The sequence below is a fragment of the Lynx rufus genome, unplaced genomic scaffold (assembly GCF_022079265.1).
Source record: "Lynx rufus isolate CCGP_SWC_20201006 ecotype Redwood Valley unplaced genomic scaffold, mLynRuf1.p SCAF_10, whole genome shotgun sequence".
Taxonomy (NCBI): Eukaryota; Metazoa; Chordata; class Mammalia; order Carnivora; family Felidae; genus Lynx; species Lynx rufus.
The window spans coordinates 65,553,818-65,576,619 of NW_025814824.1; the positions used below are offsets into that span (position 1 = coordinate 65,553,818).

Genomic DNA, 22,802 nt, shown 5'->3' on the forward strand with positions numbered 1-22,802 from the left:
TAAAATATCTCCAATGTGATTGTTAGAAAGAGGTAGCACATTACTGTTTTCACCTGCAGATATTGCAGGGGAAGCCTAGAATCTATTTGATCTGTTCCTCAGACCTTTTGGTTTCTACTTCTGTGAATATTCTTCTTTCAACCATTTTCCTATTGACTTGCTTATGGTTTGTTTCTATTGTTCTCATACTTAAGAGTTACGATTTCTTATAGATTATCTGCATTATGAATATCTTTTGGTTTATGTGCTTGTCTTTTAATTTTGTTCATAGTATTTTTGTTAAACAGAAACTTTTAATGTTTAATTCAATTTATAGCTGCTTCTACAGAACCCTCATTTTAAGAACTTGTCTTACACTTTTAATTAGAATTTAATTGTATATGGTAGTTTTAGTTTTTCTCATTCCATAGGACAATATCCACCGACCTATTACCCACTAATATTTTCTTTCCTTTTTATAAAATTTAAAAAATTTACCCATTTTGTTTACCCCCTACCTCTGGCAACCACCAGTCTGTTCTCTGTACTAAGATATTTTTAATTGGTTAAGATTCCACATGTAAGTGATATCATATGGTATTTATCTTTCTCTTTTTTTCATTTAGTATAATGGCTTTGAGTTCCATCCATGTTTTTGCAAATGGCAAGATCTCATTCTTTTTTTATAGCTGAGTAATATTCCATTATATATACACACACATTTTCTTTACCCATTATCCATGAGTAGATGCTTACCTAAGTTGTTTCCATATCTTGGCTATTGTAAATAATGCTGCAGTGAACATTGTGGTGTGTATATATTTTTGAGTTACTGTTTTTGTTTTCTTCAAATACCCAGGAGTAGAACTTTTACATCATATCTATTTTTATTTTTTTGTGGAACCTCCATACTGTTTAACATAGTTGCTGCAGTAATTTGCATTCCTCCCAACAGTGCATGAGGGATTCCCTTTTCTCCACATCATCTCTGACACTTGTTATTTCTTGTTTTTTTTGATAATAGCCCTTCTAACTTGTATCTATCTTATTTTGATTTTGATTTGCATTTCCCTGATGCTTAGTGATGTTGAGCATCTTTTCATGTGCTGGGTGACTATGTATCTTCTGTAGAAAAGGGTCTATTCAGATACTCTACCTGTTTTTTAATCAGACTGTTTGGCTTTTTCTTTTGAGTTGTAGGAGTTTTGTACATATTTTGGGTGTTAACCTCTCATCGATATGATTTGCAAATATTTTCTCCCATTAATTATGTTGTCTTTTCAATTTGTTGCTCTACAGAAACTTTTTAGTTTGATAATTGTCCCAGTTATTTTTGCTTTTGTTGTGTTTGCTTTTGGTGTGAAGTCCAAAAAAAATCACTGTTAAGACCAGTGTCAAGGAGTTTATCACTTATGTTTTCTTCTAGGAGTTTTATGGTTTCAGGACTTACATTCAGGTCTTTAACCTATTGAGTTAATTTTGATATGTAGTATAAGATAATGGTGCAGTTGCATTCTTTGGCATGTAGCTGTCCAGTTTTCTAAGCACCATTAATTGAAGAAACTGTTCCTTCTTCATTGTATGTTCTTGGCTCCTTTGACCATTCATGCATGGGTTTATGACAATTTATTTCTGGGCTCTGTTTTGTTCCATTGATTGGTGTGTCTTTTTTTTTATAATTTTATTTTTTTTTAATTTACATCCAAATTAGTTAGCATATAGTGCAACAATGATTTCAGGAGTAGATTCCTTAATGCCCCTACCCATCTAGCCCATCCCCCCTCCCACAACCCCTCCTGGTGTGTCTATTTTTAATGCCAATTCCATACTGTTTTGATTACTATAGCTTTGTAATATAATTTAAAATAAGGAGTGTGATGCCTCTGCCTTTGTTATTCTTAAGATGGCTTTGGCTATTCCATACAGATTTTAGGATTCGTTTGTTTCTGAAAAAATGCCATTAGAATTTTGATAGGGATTTTTAACAGATCTGTAGATTGCTTTGGATAGTATGGACATGTTAACAGTATTCTTCGAGTCCATGAGCACTGAATATCTTTCCATTTATTTGTGTCTTTTTCAGTTTGTTTTATCAATAAGTGCATTATAGCTTTATGTGTACAGTTCTTTCTACCTTCTTGGTTAAATTTATTCCTAGGTATTTTATTCTTTTTGATGTAATTATAAGTAGGATTATTTTCTTACTTTCTCTGATAGTTATTATTGTATAGAAATGCAACAGATTTTTTTACATTAATTTCATATCCTGCAACTTTACAGAATTTGTCTATTCTAACAGTTTTTTAGTGGAATCTTTAGGGTTTTCTATATATAATAGATCATCTAGAGAAAGTTTTACTCCTTTCGAATTTGGATGCCTTTCTCTATTTCTTTTTTTTTTTTTTCCTCTTTTTGCCACATTGCTCTAAGTAGGACTTAAGGACTATGTTGAATAAAAATGGAGTCAGTCTTGACGTGTTTCTGATCTTAGAGGAAAAATTTTCAGCTTCTCACTGTAGATAGGGTATGATGTTAGCTGTGGGCTTCAGTTTTATCATAAATGGATGTTGAAATTGGTCTAAGCTCTTTCTGCACCTATTGAGAACATGCTTTTTATCCTTCATTTGGTTAATGTGGTGTAGCCCATTGGTTGCAGATGTTAAACCAGCCTTGCATCTTTGAAATAAATCTTTGAAATTTGATCATGGTGTGTCATCCTTTTAATGTATTCTTTAATTCAGCTTGCTGATATCTGTTGAAGATTTTTGTGTTTGTGTTCATCAGGGATATTAGGCAGTAACTTTTTTCCTCTGGTGTCCTCTGGTTTTGGTATCAGGGTAATAATGCTGGCCTTAATAGAATGAGTTTAGAAGTGTGCCCTCCTCTTCTGTGCTTTGAGAGACTGTGAATTCACCAGTGAAGCCATCTGGTCCTGGACTTTTGTTTGTTAAACAGAGATTTTTGATTACTGATTCCGTCTCCTTGTTAATAATTGGTCTGTTCAGATTTTCTGTTTCTCATGATTGTCTTCATAGGTTGTATATTTCTGGGAATTATTGTTTCTTCTAGGTTGTCCAATTTGTTGGCATATAATTGTTTATAATACTCTCTTGGAATCCTATGTTTCTGTGGTAGCAGTTGTGTCTCCCTCGTTTTTCTGATTTTACTTGATTCCTCTCTTGTTCTTAGGCTGGCATGAGGTGTATCAATTCTTTCTGAGAAGTAGCTTTCACTTTCATTAATCTTTTCTATTATCTTTTAGTCTCTTTCATTTTACTTTTGCTCTGATCTTTATTTCCTTCCTTCTACTAACCTTGAGCTTTGTTTTTTGCTTTTTAGTTCCTTTATGTGTCAGGTTTTTTTGAGATTTTTCTCCTTCCTTGATGGAGGCAGCACTATAAACTTCACTCTTAGAACTGCATTTGCTGCATCCCATTAAGTTTTGGTATGTTGTATTTCCATGTTAATTTGTTTTAAGGTACTTTTTAAATTTTTTCTTTGATTTTTATTTGCAGTGATATTGTGCACTGAAAAGTAGCATAGAATATTATGTAGTTAATGGTCTCCAGGGTTGTATTTGTATCTGCATTCTAACACAGTGTATGGCAATTGTGACACTAATCTACTCATTTTATCTTGCTTTTTTTCCTGTACAAATTAGAGCTAAATAGGCAAAGAATACAATGTAAGTTTGTTTATGAAATTAAGCTTTTTGTCCACTAAGTAAAGGAGAAATACCATAGTTATACTCTTGTTCTGGCTTAGGAAGCATATTACAAGTATATTAAAAGGTGGTCTGTGATCTTTTTAGTAAGTTCAGGATAAAATTTGTTAGTTTCATAGGCTGGGAAATAATTTCCTCACAGTCTTTAGATAATTCAAGTGTGGTTCTTAGGCAGGGTTTATGTTTCAACGTAGCATTTCTGGAATAAGGTTGGAACAGTTTTTTTTTTAATTTTAGCCTAAATTCTTTAGATCATATCTTCTATTAAAAGGTGAATTCATAAGGCACTCATAAACCATTGCCTATAACTGCTAATAGTTCAAGGACCTCATTTAGCTACATTTACCTGCTTTATGATGCAGAGGAAAGTGAGGAGACTTTAAAAAACACCAAAGAAATTCAGAAAAAAGCAGAAGAAAAATATGAAGTATTGGAGAATAAAATGAAAAATGCAGAAGCTGAAAGAGAGAGAGAACTGAAGGATGCTCAGAAAAAACTGGATTTTGCCAAAACAAAAGCAGATGCTTCTAGCAAGAAAATGAAAGAAAAACAACAGGTAATACCTTTCTTGAAATGGAACCAATCTTTAACATCAGTATAGAGCTGAAGGTGGTAGAGCATCTTGGGTTAGCCTCACTCATCAGTGTTCATCACAAAATCTAAAAGTACAGTATGCTTCTTTAGGAAATAATTATGCGTCGTATGAGTCAAATTAAAACATTCCTCTCTGAAAACCCTGTAATGGAGTGTCATAATGGTAAGGATAGGTTGCATTGTCTTTCTAATTTTAGAGAAAGAGCAAAATTGCCTTTTGGTAAATGCTGCACTTAAGAGTAGACCAAAGCTTATGTCATGCGGTGGAGGTATGTCCTATCAGCTCCAAGTGTTGACATTTCTATTAGGTGATCATCTATGAATGGATCCTGTGAAAGATTGATATATGACAAAGCATGTTATATTTACAAAGTACCATTCAGTTGTAGACTGGTGATACCTGATTTTATCTTTTGATAGTGCCACAGATGGAATTTGAACCTAGCCTTTTCTGCCTCCAAAGGCTTTATTCTACATCACTTTTCTATATGATTCTATTTAAATCTGCTTTTCTTCATATTCTGTCACTAAATAGCTGCACAAAGTATTTTCTAACAAACTAAAGGCTATAGAGGGAAAGAAGAAAATTGAGCAGCTGGGTTTTTTTGACATTTAAAAAAGGCTTTTCCTTTGCTAATTTATCTGTTACATAGAATTCTAGATTGTTTTTCCCTGTAGGAATAACAAAATAAACAGTTTATGCCCAGTTCTTTGAACCTGTAAAAACTGTACATACATTTGTAATGTTTAACTAAAGGAAAATAAATTTCCTTTCTCCTCCCTTCTTCTGGAGAAGCAGCTTACATGTGTTTTGGTAGTTGAATAAGCTGTGGGTGTTACTTGCATTGGAATCTTAATAATTTTGTTGACATGTATCTATTTTTCAGTAGTTAATAGTCTGTTGAATGTCTGAATAACATTCTTTTAGGAAGTTGAAGCTATCACTCTGGAGCTGGAAGAGCTCAAGAGAGAGCATGCATCCTATAAACAACAGCTTGAAGCTGTAAATGAAGCTATCAAATCCTATGAAGGTCAGATTGAAGTAATGGCAGCTGAGGTGGCTAAAAATAAGGTACTTACCGTGCTGGAGAAATTACAAATGTTAATCCACTTATGAAATGTTGGCTTGAAGATGTTTGACTTTAGAAGTCTTGATCTCTTCATTCTTTACTTATTGAGAGAGAGAAAGAGCATGAGTGGGGGAGGGGCAGAGAGTGAGAATCTCAAGCAGAGTCCGATGTGGGGCTCAAACTCACAAACCGAGATCATGACCTGAGCCAAAATGAAGAGTCGGACGCTTAACCGGCTGAACCACCCAGGTGCCCCTCTTCATTCTTGTCTTGATGGGAGGCAAAAATGATGATTCCTGATCCAGAAAGAGTCCTGAAATAATATTACTAATTGTTTTAATCTGGGTCTACTCAGAAGACGAAAACTACACAGTAATTTGAACAGGCAGAGTTTAAATAAAAAATTTAACTACAGTAGGAGTTTGGAATGATAAGGGATGATCACTAAAGAATAAAGAGAATTCTAAATTATATAGGAACAGCCCTTACAGGGAATAGCCACTACCACCCTTAGGGCTGAGGGAGTGCACCCATGGAAGGAACAAATTGGAAAAGAGCCATAGCAACTATAGGCTGAAAACCAGATCTAGTTGAAGATGTAACTGTGGCCCCCTGGTTGTGAAGTTTGCTGGAGTGCCATGGATAGTCATCCATAGGGAAGTGCCACGTGGGATGTAGGGGAAATTAGCCCATGTGAACATGTTGCAAAGCCCTGTTCCCCTCTCCCCATCTGCTGGATGCCAGGGAAGCCATGTAGGTTGCTGGCCCTTGCACATGACAAACTTGCCTTTGAGAAAAGCACACCAGAACTGGGAAGTAAAGCCTCTTCTTTCTACAGTTTCCTTACAGCATCCTTTACTGTTGAGGCTGACTTATAGTTGCAGCTGGTTGGGGAGAAATGTTCTATCAGAAGCAGGGAGTGAAGGATGGATTTAGGACTGAGGGTATTTCAAATGTTATGAAGACATTCTGTCACCTGCAAATTCATACTGTGGTATATCTTTATTAGAGATTGTCCCTAATGAATATTGGAAATTCTCTTGCCCCTTTCTTTGATTTTGTCTTTGAATTGCTTTGTTTCATATTGAGGTATAATTGATCTATATTAATTTCAAGTATACAACATAAGGATTTGTTATTTGTATATGTTGCAAAAAGACCAAGCCATAAATCTAGTTAATCCCTCACCACACAGTTACAAATATTTTTTGTGATGTGAACTTTAAAGATCTACTGTCTCAGCAACTTTTAAATATACAGTACCACTGACTACACTCATCATGTTTTTTAAGTTTTGTTTCGTGTTGCTAATTGATACCGTTTGTAACTAACATTGATTTTTATGTTAACTGAATCTAATAGCTTTCAACAGGGTAGTTCCATTCAGTTTTCAGTGTGGTATTTTTGTCTTGTTTGTGTCCTCTACATGCTTTTATGTTTTCCTTTGATATGATTGTTGTAATTGTTGTAGCCTATGGTGTTTTTGGAAAGTAGGTCTTTCCTCTTGATTCTCTTCATGGATAAATTAAAGTTTTTTGTTTTCAACCCATTATTTATCAAATCAATAGAACAGTTTTTAACTACTTTTTTTGAAGTTAAGATCAAAATGCTTTTCAGCTTTGTGTTCTGTGTTACTGATTAAATTTTTTAGTTTCTGTTCAGTTTTTATTTTGCCTCCAAAGCAAATTTTAGTTTTTAAAAATATTTTTAGTTCCCTTCTGATTTGTTGTCTTAATCTCATTTTTCCCGTGCATATTTTTGCTGTCTTTCATGGACATCATGTTGTAGAATTTTAAAAGTTAGATATGTTTTTAAAGATAATTGTGAAATAAATAAGCTACTCCTTTCCTGATCTAAATAAAGTCCGAACATGTACATACTTCCATTTCTCTTTATGGAGAAGTATAAAATAGATCACTTGGTTGTTAAAGGTTGTTTTTTTGGGCTCTGCATTCTAAATTGTTTCCTTTGCAGATAAGAATATCAAAGGAAACTCCCAGGGAACTAAGAAAAGAAACTACCTACTAATTAGACAAACAAAACTAAAATTTCATTTCTGTTCAATCTTAAGTAACAGATTTCCTATCATTGTAAAAAAAAAAGGTTAAAACAGTGAAAATTGCATTGCAGTTTTTAACCTGTAGGCATGAATCTTCTTCATAAACACTTTTTTTTTTTTTTTAAAGATACAGTGTTAGTTAATAAACTTATATTTCCCTTTGGTTAATATCTTAAGCAGAGTATTTTTCAGTTTCTCTTCACAGGTTTCAAAAAGCTAAAATATCTTCAGGTTTTTATATGAATGTCATGTTTTATTTTCTTTCCTCAAAAGACCTCTGATGACACAGATTAAACATTATAGGGAAATTAAGGCACTTTGAGTACCCTAACCATAACATCAGGTTATTCTTTGTTGCTCATCTTGTTTCCTAATGAGCATGCTAAAAACATTCCTAAATTTTTCCTTGTGGTTTGCATCATGAAGATCCATTCTTCCTCAGAAACTTAAAGCAGGTTGTCCTACTTTGGTTTTCCCCCTACCTAAATATGGGTTGAACTAGGTTTTTTTGGTTTAGATATTTGTGTGAGTTCTTTCAAGATTTGGGTGAAGCAATGGGATTTGCAGGGCAGGTTGGTGATAGTCTGAATTGCAGTTACAATTACCACTTCTGACATTGAGTAGCTCCAACCTTGGGAGGTAGGGGGATATTCAAAGTCAAAGCAAGAAAGTTTTTCTTTGTGCCACAAATCTATTTATTGAAAAAAGTTTCTTGTATTTTTCTGTTTTGACCCTTGTGCTAGAACCAAACATTATGACCTTCTGTTGCACCGGTAAATATGGCTTATATCTACAAAGGGAAGAGCAGAAAACGCGGCCTACATCCTTCCCTTCCTGATAAATGACATGTGGGGATCTGGCATAGTATCTTCTTGTTAACTACCCAGAAATGCCACTTTACTGAGACCTCACAAGTCAGTTTCCTGTAGTTCACTGTATCCCCAGAAACTTTGTTGCTTCCAGCACGAACACTGTATCCCATCTTTTTTCTAGTGATAGAACAAGTTTTCTCCTGTATGCAAATTAATTAGTCATTTTAATGGGGATATACAATGTAGAGGGTTAGGTGACCATCTGCCTGTAATCACATTGCCATCTTGCCCAGACGCTTTTTAGATGATCTTTTAATAAACTAAAAATATGCCCACATTACTTTGCTATATATCATCTTCTGTTTGTTCCAGGAGTCCGTAAATAAAGCTCAAGAAGAGGTGACCAAGCAAAAGGAAGTGATAACAGCCCAAGACAATGTAATTAAAGCTAAATATGCTGAAGTTGCAACACACAAGGAACAAAACAATGATTCTCAGCTTAAAATTAAGGAACTGGACCACAACATCAGCAAACATAAACGGGAAGCTGAAGATGCTGCTGCAAAGGCACGTTTGTGTTGTTTATTTCTACCCGTAATCAGATTTTTGCTTCTGAGTTGTTGAGATATTCTGGTAAACTGCTCAATGGAGAATTCAGTATAAATGGCAGAAATGCGGTATAACAGAATGTTGAGGCTTACTGCTATTTTAATGGCTTCTCAGCAATGCTTATTTTTACCACCTGGCATAAATCTTTCTAAATTTCAGGTATTTATTCCTATGTATAAGATGTTTCAGTGGTCTCCCATAGAACTAACCATTTTTTAATCCCCAGATATTCAGATTAATATATTAGTTGTGATTATATATTTTGTTGCCTGTGAGTTTTCAATTTATTTTGAAATAAGGTAAACGATATATATTTATAGGCAACTTCCAAAACCAGGACTTAATTGGCTTCCAGATGTCCTTAAGAGGATCAGTATAGTCAATTTTGCAGCCTCATCTGAAATCTGATGTTTTGCTAGCAGCTGTCTTTTTTGAAGTTATCTCAGTTTTTTGTTCACTCCTGAAAGTTTCTTTCTGGGGCACCTGGGTGACTCGGTCGGTTAAGCGTCTGACTCTTGGTTTCCTCTCAGGTCATGATCTCACAGTTCATGAGTTCGAGCCCCACATCGGGCTCTCTGCTGACAATGGGGAGTCTGCTTAGGATTCTCTTTCACCACCTCTCTCTATCCCTCCCATCCCCCTCAAAAATAAGTAAACATTAAAGAGAATACATGCAGGGGCGCCTGGGTGGCGCAGTCGGTTGAGCGTCCGACTTCAGCCAGGTCACGATCTCGCGGTCCGGGAGTTCGAGCCCCGCGTCAGGCTCTGGGCTGATGGCTCAGAGCCTGGAGCCTGTTTCTGATTCTGTGTCTCCCTCTCTCTCTGCCCCTCCCCCGTTCATGCTCTGTCTCTCTCTGTCCCAAAAATAAATAAACGTTGAAAAAAAAAAAAATTAAAAAAAAAAAAAAAAAAGAATACATGCTTTTGCAGAAATTCGCTGCTTGGTTAAGAGGCTGCACTCATGAAATCTTAGTAATTTGCCCATCATGTTTTCTTACGAGTGTGTAACCGTTTGATGCCTTTTAAATCTTGTTTAGCATCTTAAAAGTATAAGAGATTTAACTTCAAAAAAGTCAGAACATACAAAATAGTCACCCCACCCTCTGAAAGAGCCCTGTGTGCCTGTTCAGGCTCACACTTAAAAATATTTTTTCATAGCCACATCACTAATTTCCTAATATATTTTTGTATTGATTTTCCATTAGCCTGGTAGCCTAGTATTAGTGGATTCACTGAAATGTTACCAATGTTAATATTACTGTTAATAGGTTTTTGGTAATTGAAAGTGCTAGTAGTGGTGATTGCTAGGGGATTTTATTTACGGTTAAGGTGAAAAGGAGAGTTAAAAGTGAAACTGCTAAAAAGTCCAGGATTCTTTGAAGTCTATAGTTTGTCAAATATTAATTACATACCAACTAGTATCAGATAGTAGTAGGCCAGGCACTAATGATAAGGATGAGCAACATGTACCCAGAATGCTTTCATTGACCCTATGGATCAGCAGGGAAGGTAGATTGGAAATGATCATCTTTGGAGCCTGGAGGTGAGACCGTTCCCCTGGAATTAATGAGGATAAACAGACTGACAAGGATTAGACTCTATCAGTCAGAACCAACCTTGAACAATTTTAGTAGAAGAAAGTCTTCTTTAAGCACTATAATCTAAAATTTTTTTTTAACTCTTTTTACCATATAAAGAAATACATTACTGTGCCTTGTCAAAAGAGGGTGACTAGGCAATGGAGTCAAAGTTTAGAGCAGCTTTTTATTTACCTAGTATATTTTAGAATTATAATCAGTCAGGGGCACCTGGGTGGCTCAGTCAGTTGAGCTTCCGACTTCGGCTCAGGTCATGATCTCACAGTCTGTGAGTTCGAGCCCCGCATCAGGCTCTGTGCTGACAGCTCAGAGCCTGGAGCCTGCTTCAGATTCTGTGTCTCCCTCTCTCTCTGACCCTCCCCCGTTCATGCTCTGTCTCTGTCTCAAAAATAAAACATTAAAAATTAAAAAAAGAGAGAGAATTATAATCAGTCGGAATTAGGCTTCCACAAATTTACCAAATCTATGACTTAAGTATTCTTATGAGAATTTTAATTTTCACAAATTATTTTTGAAGCAATAGATTGAGTTTGGTAAAATCTGAAGGAGGCTTATCTTATATTCATTCTAATGGAAATGATTTACATGTATAAATTTCTCTGAGCTAGCTTTTCTTTTAATGCTTAAGTAATCTTTTTCCTATACAATTTTTTTAACCTATTCTCTAGGTAAAAATATTCATACTTAACAGTAAACCTATACTAACAGTGAACCTCATTTTTGCAGATGAGTCATTGTGGGGTTTTCTCCTAAATACTTAAAATTAGTAAACATTTAAGAAACTAGTTTTTGTTTTTTAATTTTTTTTTAATGTTTATTTATTTTTGAGACAGAGAGAGACAGAGCATGAACAGGGGAGGGGCAGAGAGAGAGGGAGACACAGAATCTGAAACAGGCTCCAGGCTCCGAGCTGTCAGCACAGAGCCCGACGTGGGGCTCGAACTCACAGACCGTGAGATCATGACCTGAGCCGAAGTCAGACGCTTAACTGACCGAGCCACCCAGGTGCCCCAGAAACTAGTTTTTAAATGTCGGTTTGTAAACAATGATAGATTTCTCCATTATCCTCCGTGGCTAGGTCTCCAAAATGTTGAAGGACTATGACTGGATTAATGCAGAGAAACACCTCTTTGGGCAACCTAATAGTGCCTATGATTTCAAAACCAACAACCCAAAAGAAGCTGGTCAGAGACTTCAGAAGTTGCAAGAAATGAAGGAGAAACTAGGAAGAAATGTCAACATGAGAGCTATGAATGTACTGACAGAAGCTGAAGAGCGGGTAAGTCCTTTTCCTTGGACTCTCTGGCCTCCTTAGGGAGTAGCACTAATAGCTCTCTGTGACCCTTGTGGCAATTACTAGAGTCAATCTTTGGCTTGATACTCTTGATACTGGATTTGTTTTCTTGTTCTCCCTTTTCAGTTCTCTCTTACTTGTTTTTGCATCAATATTTATATAGTCTATTGTCCCTTGAAAAGCTTTTCTACTGGCTTTGCCCAGAATACCATCTATCCTTTTCTTATTCTTGGTATAAATAAGAACATTTTTTCATGATTACTCCTCCCATTTCTATAATTTCTTTCAGTTGCCTTGAAAAGGCCTTGAAAAATAAGGCTACTCTGCTGTCTGCCTCCTTACCAGTCGTTCCATAAATACGGTGTTCCTTTTGATTCTAGGGTCTACTAGAACCATTACATAAGTAATGACTAAAATTGTTATGTGCATAACCACTCCTTTCCTAATCTGTAAATCCAGCATCATCTTCTGTGTTAATGTTCACTTATGCAATAATGTTATCATCTCCCCAACCCTGACAGAACTTTGAATCCGCTGTGTCACTAGAAAAATCCACAGGGAAAAGCAATCCATATTTTTAACAGCTCCGTAGGAGATAGCAGTCTAATTTTATATAATGCCCTATACTTTATTTTTTCTAAGATTCTGTTTGAATTTGTATCAGGAGAGTTATGAGAACTCTCTAAAAGTGGCAATACTTATGAGCTCCATTACTTCTAAAAAGTTTTGCTGTACTGGGTTTTTTTAAATTGTTATTGACATTACTATCTACAAAGAACCTGTATTATGTTAGATACCAAACAGGCTAATAATGCCCGTGTTGTGATCTCTCTATAAATGTTCCCGCTGGTTTTTATTTCTCCATTAAAGCTTTGCAATATATGTTTTGTGGAAGAAAATCTTTGGTCTGAATTTGAACTGTGTATTGTGAAACTTGTTCACTTGTTTGCTTTTATTAGATAATAATAATTGGGTCTTTTTTTAAAAAAAATTCACCAACTCGCTTTCTTACCCAAAGGGAAGGGTCTATTGTTGATAAGCAAGATGGCCTTTTTTTTTTTTTTAATGTTTATTTATTTGAGAGAGTGAGAGAGCATGGGGAAGGGGCAGAGAGCAGGAGACAGAATTATAAGCAGGCTCCTCACTGTCAGCGCAGAGCCTGATATGGGGCTCGAACTCAAAAACTGTGAGATCATGACCTGAGCTGAAATCAAGAGTTCGACGCTTAATCGTCTGAGCCACCCAGGTGACCCTTGTTTTGTTTTGTTGTATTTTGTGTCTGTACACATAAGAAATTGAATTATGCAAGGAATAAGAGAAAAATGTAGAGCAGGTTTTAGGAGCTTTGCTATAAAGGAGAGAGACAGCAAGGAAGCTAACAGGACTGGTTACAATTTAAGGGAGAATTTGAAGACTCCTTGAAATGTGAGGCTTTGAGGAGAAATGAGTTAAGATTTTCATAAAGTTCTGTTGCTACTTATGGTGTAATTCTCCCTTTGCAGCCTCCTTTAAATTTTTTTCAGTGAGTTTCTACATTAACCAGGAAAAGCCCATTCTGAAGATGTGATGTTTGAGCTGAAACTTGAAGCACCAATTATGTCGTATACAGAAAAAGAGCATTCAGGGAAGAGAGAACAATGCAAGGGCTATAAGGCTATATAATGAGCTTCTTATGTTCAAGGAACTGAGAAAAGACCACATGGCTGGCCCCTGGGGAGGATTGGGATGTCAAAAAGTCAGAGATAAATAAGGGCCCAATTATGTAGGACTTGGACATCATGGTGAAGAACTGAAACTTTGTGTTACTGCTAAGACTGACCTCAAGAAGAAAGCATGCAGGGCTACTTTTGAGTTTACATACATTTTCCTTTTTGCCTTGACTACTAGAAGGATATGAGAATATCAGTATCAAAGTACCCCAGGAGCTTGTCCTATAAATTCTTAATTACGGCAGCTAAATTTTACATATAGGCGATATATTTACCTTTCTCATAATTTGGTTCACGTTATGACTCTTAATGCAGTGTATCTTTCTGGTAAACAGAAGTGTATATATTCTACATACAAACTAAACCTCTATTCCTGACTGAATTCTAGAATAGAAAATTTTACATTTTTTCAATTAAGCATGCTTTTTATCTTACCAGTATAATGACTTGATGAAGAAGAAGAGAATTGTAGAAAATGATAAATCCAAAATCCTTGCAACTATAGAAGACCTTGACCAGAAGAAAAACCAAGCCCTAAATATTGCGTGGCAAAAGGTATTTGAACCCAAAATATTATCATTTATTCTTTGTGAGGCAAAGATGAAGAATACTGTCAATAGATTTATACTCTAAGATGAATTTGAAATGGCTGATTTGTGTTTGAATGAGGCACACGCCTTAATTAAAACCTCCTGACTTTTAAATGCATTTTGTACTTTTGGACTTGAGTACTACTGATAATGCAAAGCTAAGTTTGTGTCGCTACATCATAGTCTCACAGTCTACTTCTCTGGTCCTTAAGTTGTATTAAATTTCTGACTTTCTAGATTTCTTTATTTTTCATTCTTACCTTGTTTCCAGGTCTGTGTTACCTTTAAGGGAGATGCTATTTGTCTGAAACCTTGGAGTCTGTCCAATATGTGCCATACCCCACTCCCTCTGCTTGAAGCTGGAAGCAAGCTCGGTTTTGCACTAGGAAAGCTCTGATTGTTGGAAACTTCCCAATGATCCGTTTTGTTCTAACTTCCTTGGTTTTTCTTACCCAGACTCAACAGAGTTCAAATATTTGTTATCAGGACATTTTTCTAACAAGATTGGCATATTCCTTACCACTTACAAGTTATTCATGGCATTTCAGAATTCATTATTAAGAATTGTGTAGATTTCTGGCAGAGCATTTTGTACATGTTATTAGTTAACACATATGAAGCAGATACTCTGTTTTCTCTTAAAACAATTCCATAACTGATAGTTAACCATCCATATTTTATAGATGAAGAAATCAAAGCTTAGAAAGGTTAAATCGATCCTTAACAGGATACTAGCCAACCAGATCCAACAATACATTAAAAGAATTATCCACCACGACCAAGTGGGATTTATACCTGGGATGCAGGACTGGTTCAATATCCACAAAACAATCAGAATGATACATCACATCAATTAAAGAAAGGACAAGAACCACATGATCCTCTCAATAGATGCAGAAAAAACATTTGTCAAAACACAGTATCCTTTCTTGATAAAAACCCTCAAGAAAGTAGGGATAGAAGGATCATATCTCAAGATCATGAAAGTCATATATGAAAGACCCACCCCACCCCATCCTCAATGGGGAAAAACTGAGAGCTTTACCCCTAAGGTCAGGCACATGACAGGGATGTCCACTCTCGCCACTGTTATCCAACCTAGCATTGGAAGTCCTTGCCTCAACAATCAGATAACAAAGAAATAAAAGGCATCCATATCAGTAAGGAGGAAGTCTAGCTTTCACTCTTTGATACTCTATATGGAAACATGATACTCTATATGGAAAACCCAAAAGATTCCACAAAAAACTGCTATAACTGATCCATGAGTTCAGCAAAGTCACACGATATAAAATCAGTGTAAAGAAATCGGTATAGGTTGCATTCCTGTACACCAGTAATGAAGCAACAGAAAGAGAAGCCAAGGAATCGATCTCATTTACAGTTGCACAAAAAACCATAAACTAATGAGGAAAAAAACGTAACCAAAGAGGTGAAAAATCTGTGCACTGGAAACTATAGAAAGCCTATGAAAGAAATTGAAGAAGATACAAAAAAATGGAAAAAGATTCCATGCCCATGGATTGGAAGAACAAATACTGTTAAAATGTTGGTATTACCCAAATCAGTACATATTCAATACAATCCCTATCAAAACAGCACCAACATTCTTCACAGAGCTAGAACAAACAATCCTGAAATTTGTATGGAACCAGAAAAGAGCCTGAATAGCCAAAGCAATCTTGAAAAAGAAAACCAAAGCAGGAGGCATCACAATCCCGGACTTCAAGCTGTATTACAAAGCTGTAATCATCAAGATGGTATAGTACTGGCACAAAAACAGACACTCAGATTAATAGAACATAATAGATAATCCAGAAATGGACCCTCAAATGTATGGCCAACTAATCTTTGACAAAGCAGGAGAGAATGTCCAATGGAATAAAGACAATCTCTTCAGCAAGTGGTGGTGGGAAAATTGGACAGCAACATGCAGAAGAATGAACCTGGACCACTTTATTACAGCATACACACAACTAAACTCAAAATGGATGAAAGACCTAAATGTAAAACAGGAAACCATCAAAGCCCTAGGGGAGAAAGCAGGCAAAAACCTATTTGACCTCACCTGCAGCAACTGCTTAGTCAACACATCTCCGGAGATAAGGGAAACAAAAAGAAAACTGAGACCTCATCAAAATAAAAAGCTTCTGCACAGCAAAGGAAACAGTCAGTAAAACTAAAGGGCAGCCAACAGTGGGGGTGCTCCTGGGCAGCTCAGTCGGTTAAGCTTCAGACTTTGACTCAAGTCATGATCTCACAGTTTGTGAGTTCCAACTCTGTGTCGGGCTCTGTGCTAACAGCTCAGAGCCTGGAGCCTGCTTTGGATTCTGTGTCTCCCTCTCTCTCTCTCTGCCCCTCCCCAGCTTGCTCTCTCTCTCTCTCTCTCTCTCTCTGTAAGGTGAGTAAACAGTAAAAAATAAGATAAAAGGCAACCAACACTGGGGCGCCTGGGGGGCTCAGTCGGTCAAGCATCCAACTTCAGCTCAGGTCGTGATTTCACAGTTTGTGAGTTCGAGCCCCGCATAGGGCTCTGTGCTGACCGCTCAGAGCCTGGAGGCTGCTTCGGATTCTGTGTCTCCTTCTTTCTCTGCCTCTCCCCCACTTGTGCTCTGTCTCTCAAAAATAAATGAATGTAAAAAAAAAATTTTTTTTTTTTTCCAAAAAAGGCACCAGCAGAATGGGAGAAGATACTTGCAAATGACATATCAGATAAAGGGTTAGTATCCAAAATCTACAAGGAATTTATCAAACTCCACACCTGAAAAATAATCCAGTGAAGAAATGGGCAAAACACATGAATAGACACTTCTCCACAGAAGACATCCAGATGGCCAACTGACACATGAAAAAATGCTTAATATCACTCATCATCAGGGAAATACAAATTAAAACCACAATGAGATACCACCTCACACCTGTCAGAATGGCTAAAATTAGCAACTCACACAACAACAGATGTTGGAGAAGATGCAGAGAAAGAGGATCTCTTGCACTGCTGGTGGGAATGCAAACTGGTACAGCCACTCCAGAAAACAGTATGGAGTTTCCTCAGAAAATTAAAAATAGAACTACCCTACAACCCAGCAATTGCACTACTAGGCATTTATCCAGGGGATACAGGTGTGTTGTTTCAAAGGGACACCTGCACCCCATGTTTATAGCAGCACTATCAACAATAGCCCAAGTATGGAAAGAGCCCCAGTGTCCATGAATGGATAAAGAAGATTTGGTATACACACACACACACACACACACACACACACACACTGGAGTATTACTTGAAAATCAAAAAGAATGAAATCTTGCCATTTGCGACTACGTGGATAGAACTGGAGGGTATTATGCTAAGTGAAATTAGAGAAAGACAAATATATGACTTGTGAGGAATTTAAGATACAAAACAGATTAACATAAGGGAAGCAAAAATATAAAAACAGGGAGGGAGACAAACCATAAGAAACTCTTAAATATAGAGAACAAACAGGGTTGCTGGAGGAGTTGGGGGTGGGGGAATGGGCTAAATGGGTAAGGGGCATTAAGGAAGACACTTGTTGGGATGAGCACTGGGTGTTATACATAGGGGGTGAATCACTGGAATCTACTCCTGATATCATTGTACTATATGCTAATTTGGATGTAAATTTAAAAATGAATAGGTAGGTAGGTAGGAAGGCAGATGGATGAATGGATAGCTAAATGCATACATACATAGATGATCTAGCCTAAGATCAGATAGCCAGAGGTGGAAAAACTGGGATTCTCTTTTCCTAAATTAAGACCAGTTAAAATTGCCTTTAGTTGCTAACTCCTGTCACCCTCGTTGCTCTAAATTTGGGGCAGTAAGCAAAGAGGTTTAGAATTGTTTTTCACTGGATTCTCATTCAACAAAATCCCAAGTACGTTTGTTTTGTTTTAGGACAACTTTGGCAGATTTCACAGTTCTTTACTTTTATTTCTGCTTCCCTAGTTGCATATGTTTGTCTCCTTTAGGATAATTCCCTATCCACTTATGTGGAAGTTTTCCTGTATCCATCCTAGCAAAAGACTCTCATTTAGAAGATTCCAAACATAGTTACTATGCTGTTTGGTACTTTAACAGTCCCATGCCTCTGGGATTTAATTGGGCACCTTGCCTCTTTTTTGCTTTTTAATTCTGTAATTATTCTGAATTCTGAAAACTTCATTTTTAGTAATGGTAGTACAATTATCCCTTTCAGTCACCTGGTTTTTAGTACCCTAGGACTTATTTTCAGTGTTCCATCTCCCTGTGGTGTTTGTGTCTTTTTAAATGGATGCATAAAGTTGGCCCCATTATTCTTGTATAAGTGTGGATATAACACTAGGTCTGAGAGGTTTTGTCTCTTGTTTTCCATGTGATTCCTGGATTAATGTAAGTACAAATCTATCCTTTAAATTGATGTTCCCCCAATTTCCAGAGTTGTCTCAAAGCAGGTAAATTTATTGAGTACTTATTATATGTCAGGGACTATTCTCATAGTAATTTTCTCACTTAATCCTCATAATAACCTATTGAGGTAATAGTGTTATCAGTATTATATACTTCCTTCTGGCTTCTAGCATACTCAATTCACAAAGCCAGAGTATTTTCAGCACTGGCTGTGTCTTATTTTTCTATTTCCTTCTTAACCATATTAGATTTCCAGAATTTGATTGCATTTCATCTTTTATCTATCCGTGAATATAATGCATTTTCTATCTTGAATAGGGCTATATTTTGCCTATAAATAAGTTTCTCTTTTCTTCTTTGGAGGAGTTTTCACTTGGGTTCAGGGTTGAGTAGCATTCCACTGTTTTAATCCTCTCTTTAGTGTCTTTCTCCTGCCTGCCCAAAAAATTAAAGAAAAGCAAAAGAACCAAAACTGTTTATGAATACTCTGCTATCTTCATCATTCTCAACAAAAGACAGCGGTCCTCTCCCATTGTGGTGAACCTCACTTAGCTGTAGAAATGTATCCCAGATAAAACTAAAACCTGTTTCCTCTGTGTAGGGTACTGTCCAGCATGTATTCAGTTGCTCTTAAAACTGTATTCCTTGATAAATCTGTATTCAGTAGCACTGATTTTTGGTATGTAGAGATCCTTATTACTACAAATATTCATGAACTGTTTATTTGCACTTGAATTTAGAGATTTCTCTAGAGAACATGACTGTCAGATCCTCATGGTTGTGCATGTGTATGTATACACTCTCAGATTTCCTGAACTAAGGTTATTAGTCACGTATTTGAAGACAGGTGGCCAAATTCTCAAATCAAGTGTGTATGCACAAAAATTACCCAGTTTCAAACTAAAATATTGACCCTAAGTCTCTCAGTAATCTACTGGGGCTTGATGGGATAAGCCAAACAGATTCTTTAGTCTTTTTCTGTTGGGGTCCAATCCTTTTCCTGTCTTTTGACAACTTCTTTGGCTGAGACAAAGCCTATATAAAAGTACCAGTCAACACCTTGAACAGATCTGGTTGTTTGATTTCATGACTCTTTTTTTCCTAGACTTTACCCTCATCTTAGGCTTTTTGAGGTTAGCTGATAACCACTGGCCTATCAAAGCAGTCAAACGAGAACAAGATTTAGAAGAGAATATGTTATGCCAAAAAGTTTGTTTCTGCTTCTCCAACTCCAAGCTCAGTGTCTTATACAGTTGTAGGTCTCTCAAGATTCCTACAGTGTGGCTTACAAAGGTATCAAAAGTTAGAGCAGAGCTCAGTAAATTATTTCTGCAAAGGAACAGGTAATAAACATTTCTGGCTTTGTGAGCCATATAGTCTCTGCTGCAATTACTAGATTGTTGTTTTAGTGCTAGCAGCCATAGACAAAACATAAAAGAATGGGCATGGCCAGATTTGTCACATAGGCCATAATTTGCCAACACCTGAGTTAGTAACAGACAACAAAATGCATCTGCTGGATTGAATATACACATATCAAAATTTGATTCTTTGAAAGCCTTCTATAATATTTTATTTATTTATTTAATCCAGGTTAACAAGGACTTTGGGTCTATTTTTTCTACTCTTTTGCCTGGTGCTAATGCTATGCTTGCACCACCAGAGGGGCAAACTGTATTGGATGGTCTGGAGTTCAAGGTTGCTTTAGGAAATACTTGGAAAGAAAACCTAACTGAACTTAGTGGTGGTCAGAGGTGAGTAATCCCTTTACAGATTTAGAATTCCTCAATCCTCTTATTACAATCCATCATCTCATTGCCGACCTATTTGCTGTTTTGTTTTGCTTAGCTATCTTAAATGTACAATTTAAGGAGGTTAATATGTAAGACTGCAGATTGTGGTTAGAACTTGTGATTAAAATAGTAGGCAACAAAGGAAATAAGGGTAAGCAGCTAGAAAATGAGATGAAATTATGAAAAACAATTGATTTCAGACATTGGGAAATTAGTAGCCCAAGAGTCTGAATCCTGTGAGCAATAAAACAAAAGTGCTAAGCTCAGGGTTCATGTCTGCTTTCTCCATAGAATTTCTGGATTGCAGATGCAGGGAGGGGGAATCAACACAAATCATAGTAGTTTCACTGAAAGAAACAGAATTTTGGGAGGCCCCAGTAAGCTGCACCCTAGCATTCAGTCTGTAATGTCCCTGAAGTGAAGGATAGTCTTTACACACAGCAAAGTTCATTGTAAGCCTTGAAGAAATCAAGCTGATCCTCATGTAACTAAAGTGTTTCTCAGAACAAAGCCTAATGCTTTTAAAGAAAGACAACAAAATTTGAGACTGTAATGGAACACAGTGTCTGGTATCTGATAAAAAGTACTGGACAGAAATCAAGAAAATGACGTGTAACTTAGAGAAAAATTATTCAGTGGAAACAGACCCAGAAATGACAGGTGATGAAAATAGCAGACAAGGAAGTTATAGTATTACATTAATTAGTTCTAAGAATTACAAGGAGAAAAGAATGTGATGAGAAATGTAAGCTATAAAAAAAAAAAAAAAAGAATTTAGGGGGCACCTGGGTGGGTTGGTCAGTTAAGTGTCCAACTCTTGATTTCGTCTTAGGTCATGATCTCACGGGTTGCAGGTTTGAGCCCAGTGTTGGACTCTGCACTGACAGCGCAGAGCTTGCTTGGAATTCTCTATCCTGCCTCCCCTGCGCCCCTGCTCACGTGTACTCTCTCTCCCAAAATAAATATTTAAAAAAATTTTTTTTAAAGAATCTAGTAGAATTGCTAGAGATAAAAAATATGCCCAAAAGGAAAAGCTCACATGACATTAGCAGATTAAACAGTGTAGAAACATGAGTGAATTTGAAGACACAGCAATAGAAAGTTAAAGCTAAAGTGAGAAGCACAGAACTGTAAACAGTGACCTGTGGGGCAATATTAAGCCATCTAACATATATGTGATTGGAGTTCCAAAAAGAGAGGAAGAGGTAAAGAAAAATATTTGAAATAATGTCCCCAAATTTTCCCGTTTTGATGAGTTCTATAAACCCACAGACTTAATGTAGGTAGGATAAACACCACACAACCTCTCCCGTGACATACATACAGTAACACAGCAAGCCATGTTATATGAAATTGTGATTTGTCTTCAGGCAGCCAGAGGCATAGTATTACATACCAAGGAACAAATATAAAAATGACTTTAGGATTATTGTCAAAAACTATGCAAGCCAGGTATCTGGAACAACATCTAGAAAGTGCTAAAAGAAAAACGTGGCAACCTAGAATTCTATGTCTAATCAAAATATTCTTCAAATGGAAGTCAACGTAAATATTTTTTCAGAAAAACAACAGCTGGAGGAATTTGCTGTCAGCAAAACCGTACAAGTTAAAGGAAGTTTTTGGATAAGGGGCAAATGATACCAGATGAAAAAACTCAGATCTGCATAAAGGAATGAATAGTATTGGAAATAGCATGCTGTAGACTTCAGGGAAGTTTTTCCCCAGCCTTACATGGTGATTCAGACAATCGGCATACTAAGGAAAAACTTAAGAGGTCATGTGGACTAACTCCTTACCTGCAGAGAACCAAATAATTAAAGCCTACTGAGAGAAAATTGTGAATATTCACATAATTAAAGACCGTTGTTAATTTTATATTTTGTCCCCTGTAGGATGTGCAATCTGTAGTTCTTAAATTGTTCTCATGTGCCCTATGATGCCATCATGTAACTTTTATGTATGTAGAAAATACTAAGACCTGTTAATTTCCCTAATGAAGGCCTTTGCCATTTTTATGAGAATAGTACTCCCCTGATTATATTTCATTATGATAAAATTCCTAAATATTTTAACAGTCTAAGACACCTTCTGGTGCCTGTTAACCAAAGTTGAATTCTACAGTTCAAATCCCAACATCTAACTTTTTTGCCAAAGTCCTAGATAATGTTTTGAGGAGAACAGAAAATATATGCTTACTTTCTTTTTGAGACCTGAAAATTATTTCTATAATTAAGATGATACAATTTTCACATAAATACCATTATTTTAGATACATACCCAGCATACTAGTTTAACTCTTGATGAGAATTTTTTTTTCTTGGTGAGGTTTTTTCCCCCCTGCAAAATTAAGTTGAAAGAAAGCGCAATGCCTTAAACATTTGGTACAGAGAAAGCCAATAAAAAATAACTTTAGGTTGCTTGGGAGACGTCAGCTGCCCTTTATAGAGGTAGATGTCAATCTCACTGTTGTTTTTTATGGTAAAGAAAAAAATCTAAGAATTATGATACCTGATTAGAAAAAAAACAGCTACAGTAATGGGGATGGCTAGCTAGAAGAGAA

The 22,802-nt window shown here is 36.3% G+C and overlaps 1 protein-coding gene across 10 annotated transcripts in view; it reads left to right on the forward strand.

The window, feature by feature from the left end:
* The window catches only part of SMC2 (structural maintenance of chromosomes 2), a 67,740-nt gene that overhangs the window by 39,452 nt on the left and 5,486 nt on the right, over positions 1 to 22,802 (forward strand). For 6 of the 10 annotated variants that reach the window (XM_047067229.1, XM_047067241.1, XM_047067206.1 and 3 more), the window contains exons 18-23: positions 4,066 to 4,259; positions 5,226 to 5,369; positions 8,611 to 8,805; positions 11,524 to 11,724; positions 13,887 to 14,003; positions 20,043 to 20,203. In XM_047067229.1, coding sequence (XP_046923185.1) covers positions 4,066 to 4,259; positions 5,226 to 5,369; positions 8,611 to 8,805; positions 11,524 to 11,724; positions 13,887 to 14,003; positions 20,043 to 20,203 — 1,012 coding nt within the window. The remainder of the gene's footprint in view (positions 1 to 4,065; positions 4,260 to 5,225; positions 5,370 to 8,610; positions 8,806 to 11,523; positions 11,725 to 13,886; positions 14,004 to 20,042; positions 20,204 to 22,802) is intronic. The other 4 variants (XM_047067277.1, XM_047067249.1, XM_047067265.1 and 1 more) reach the window with 1 other exon arrangement.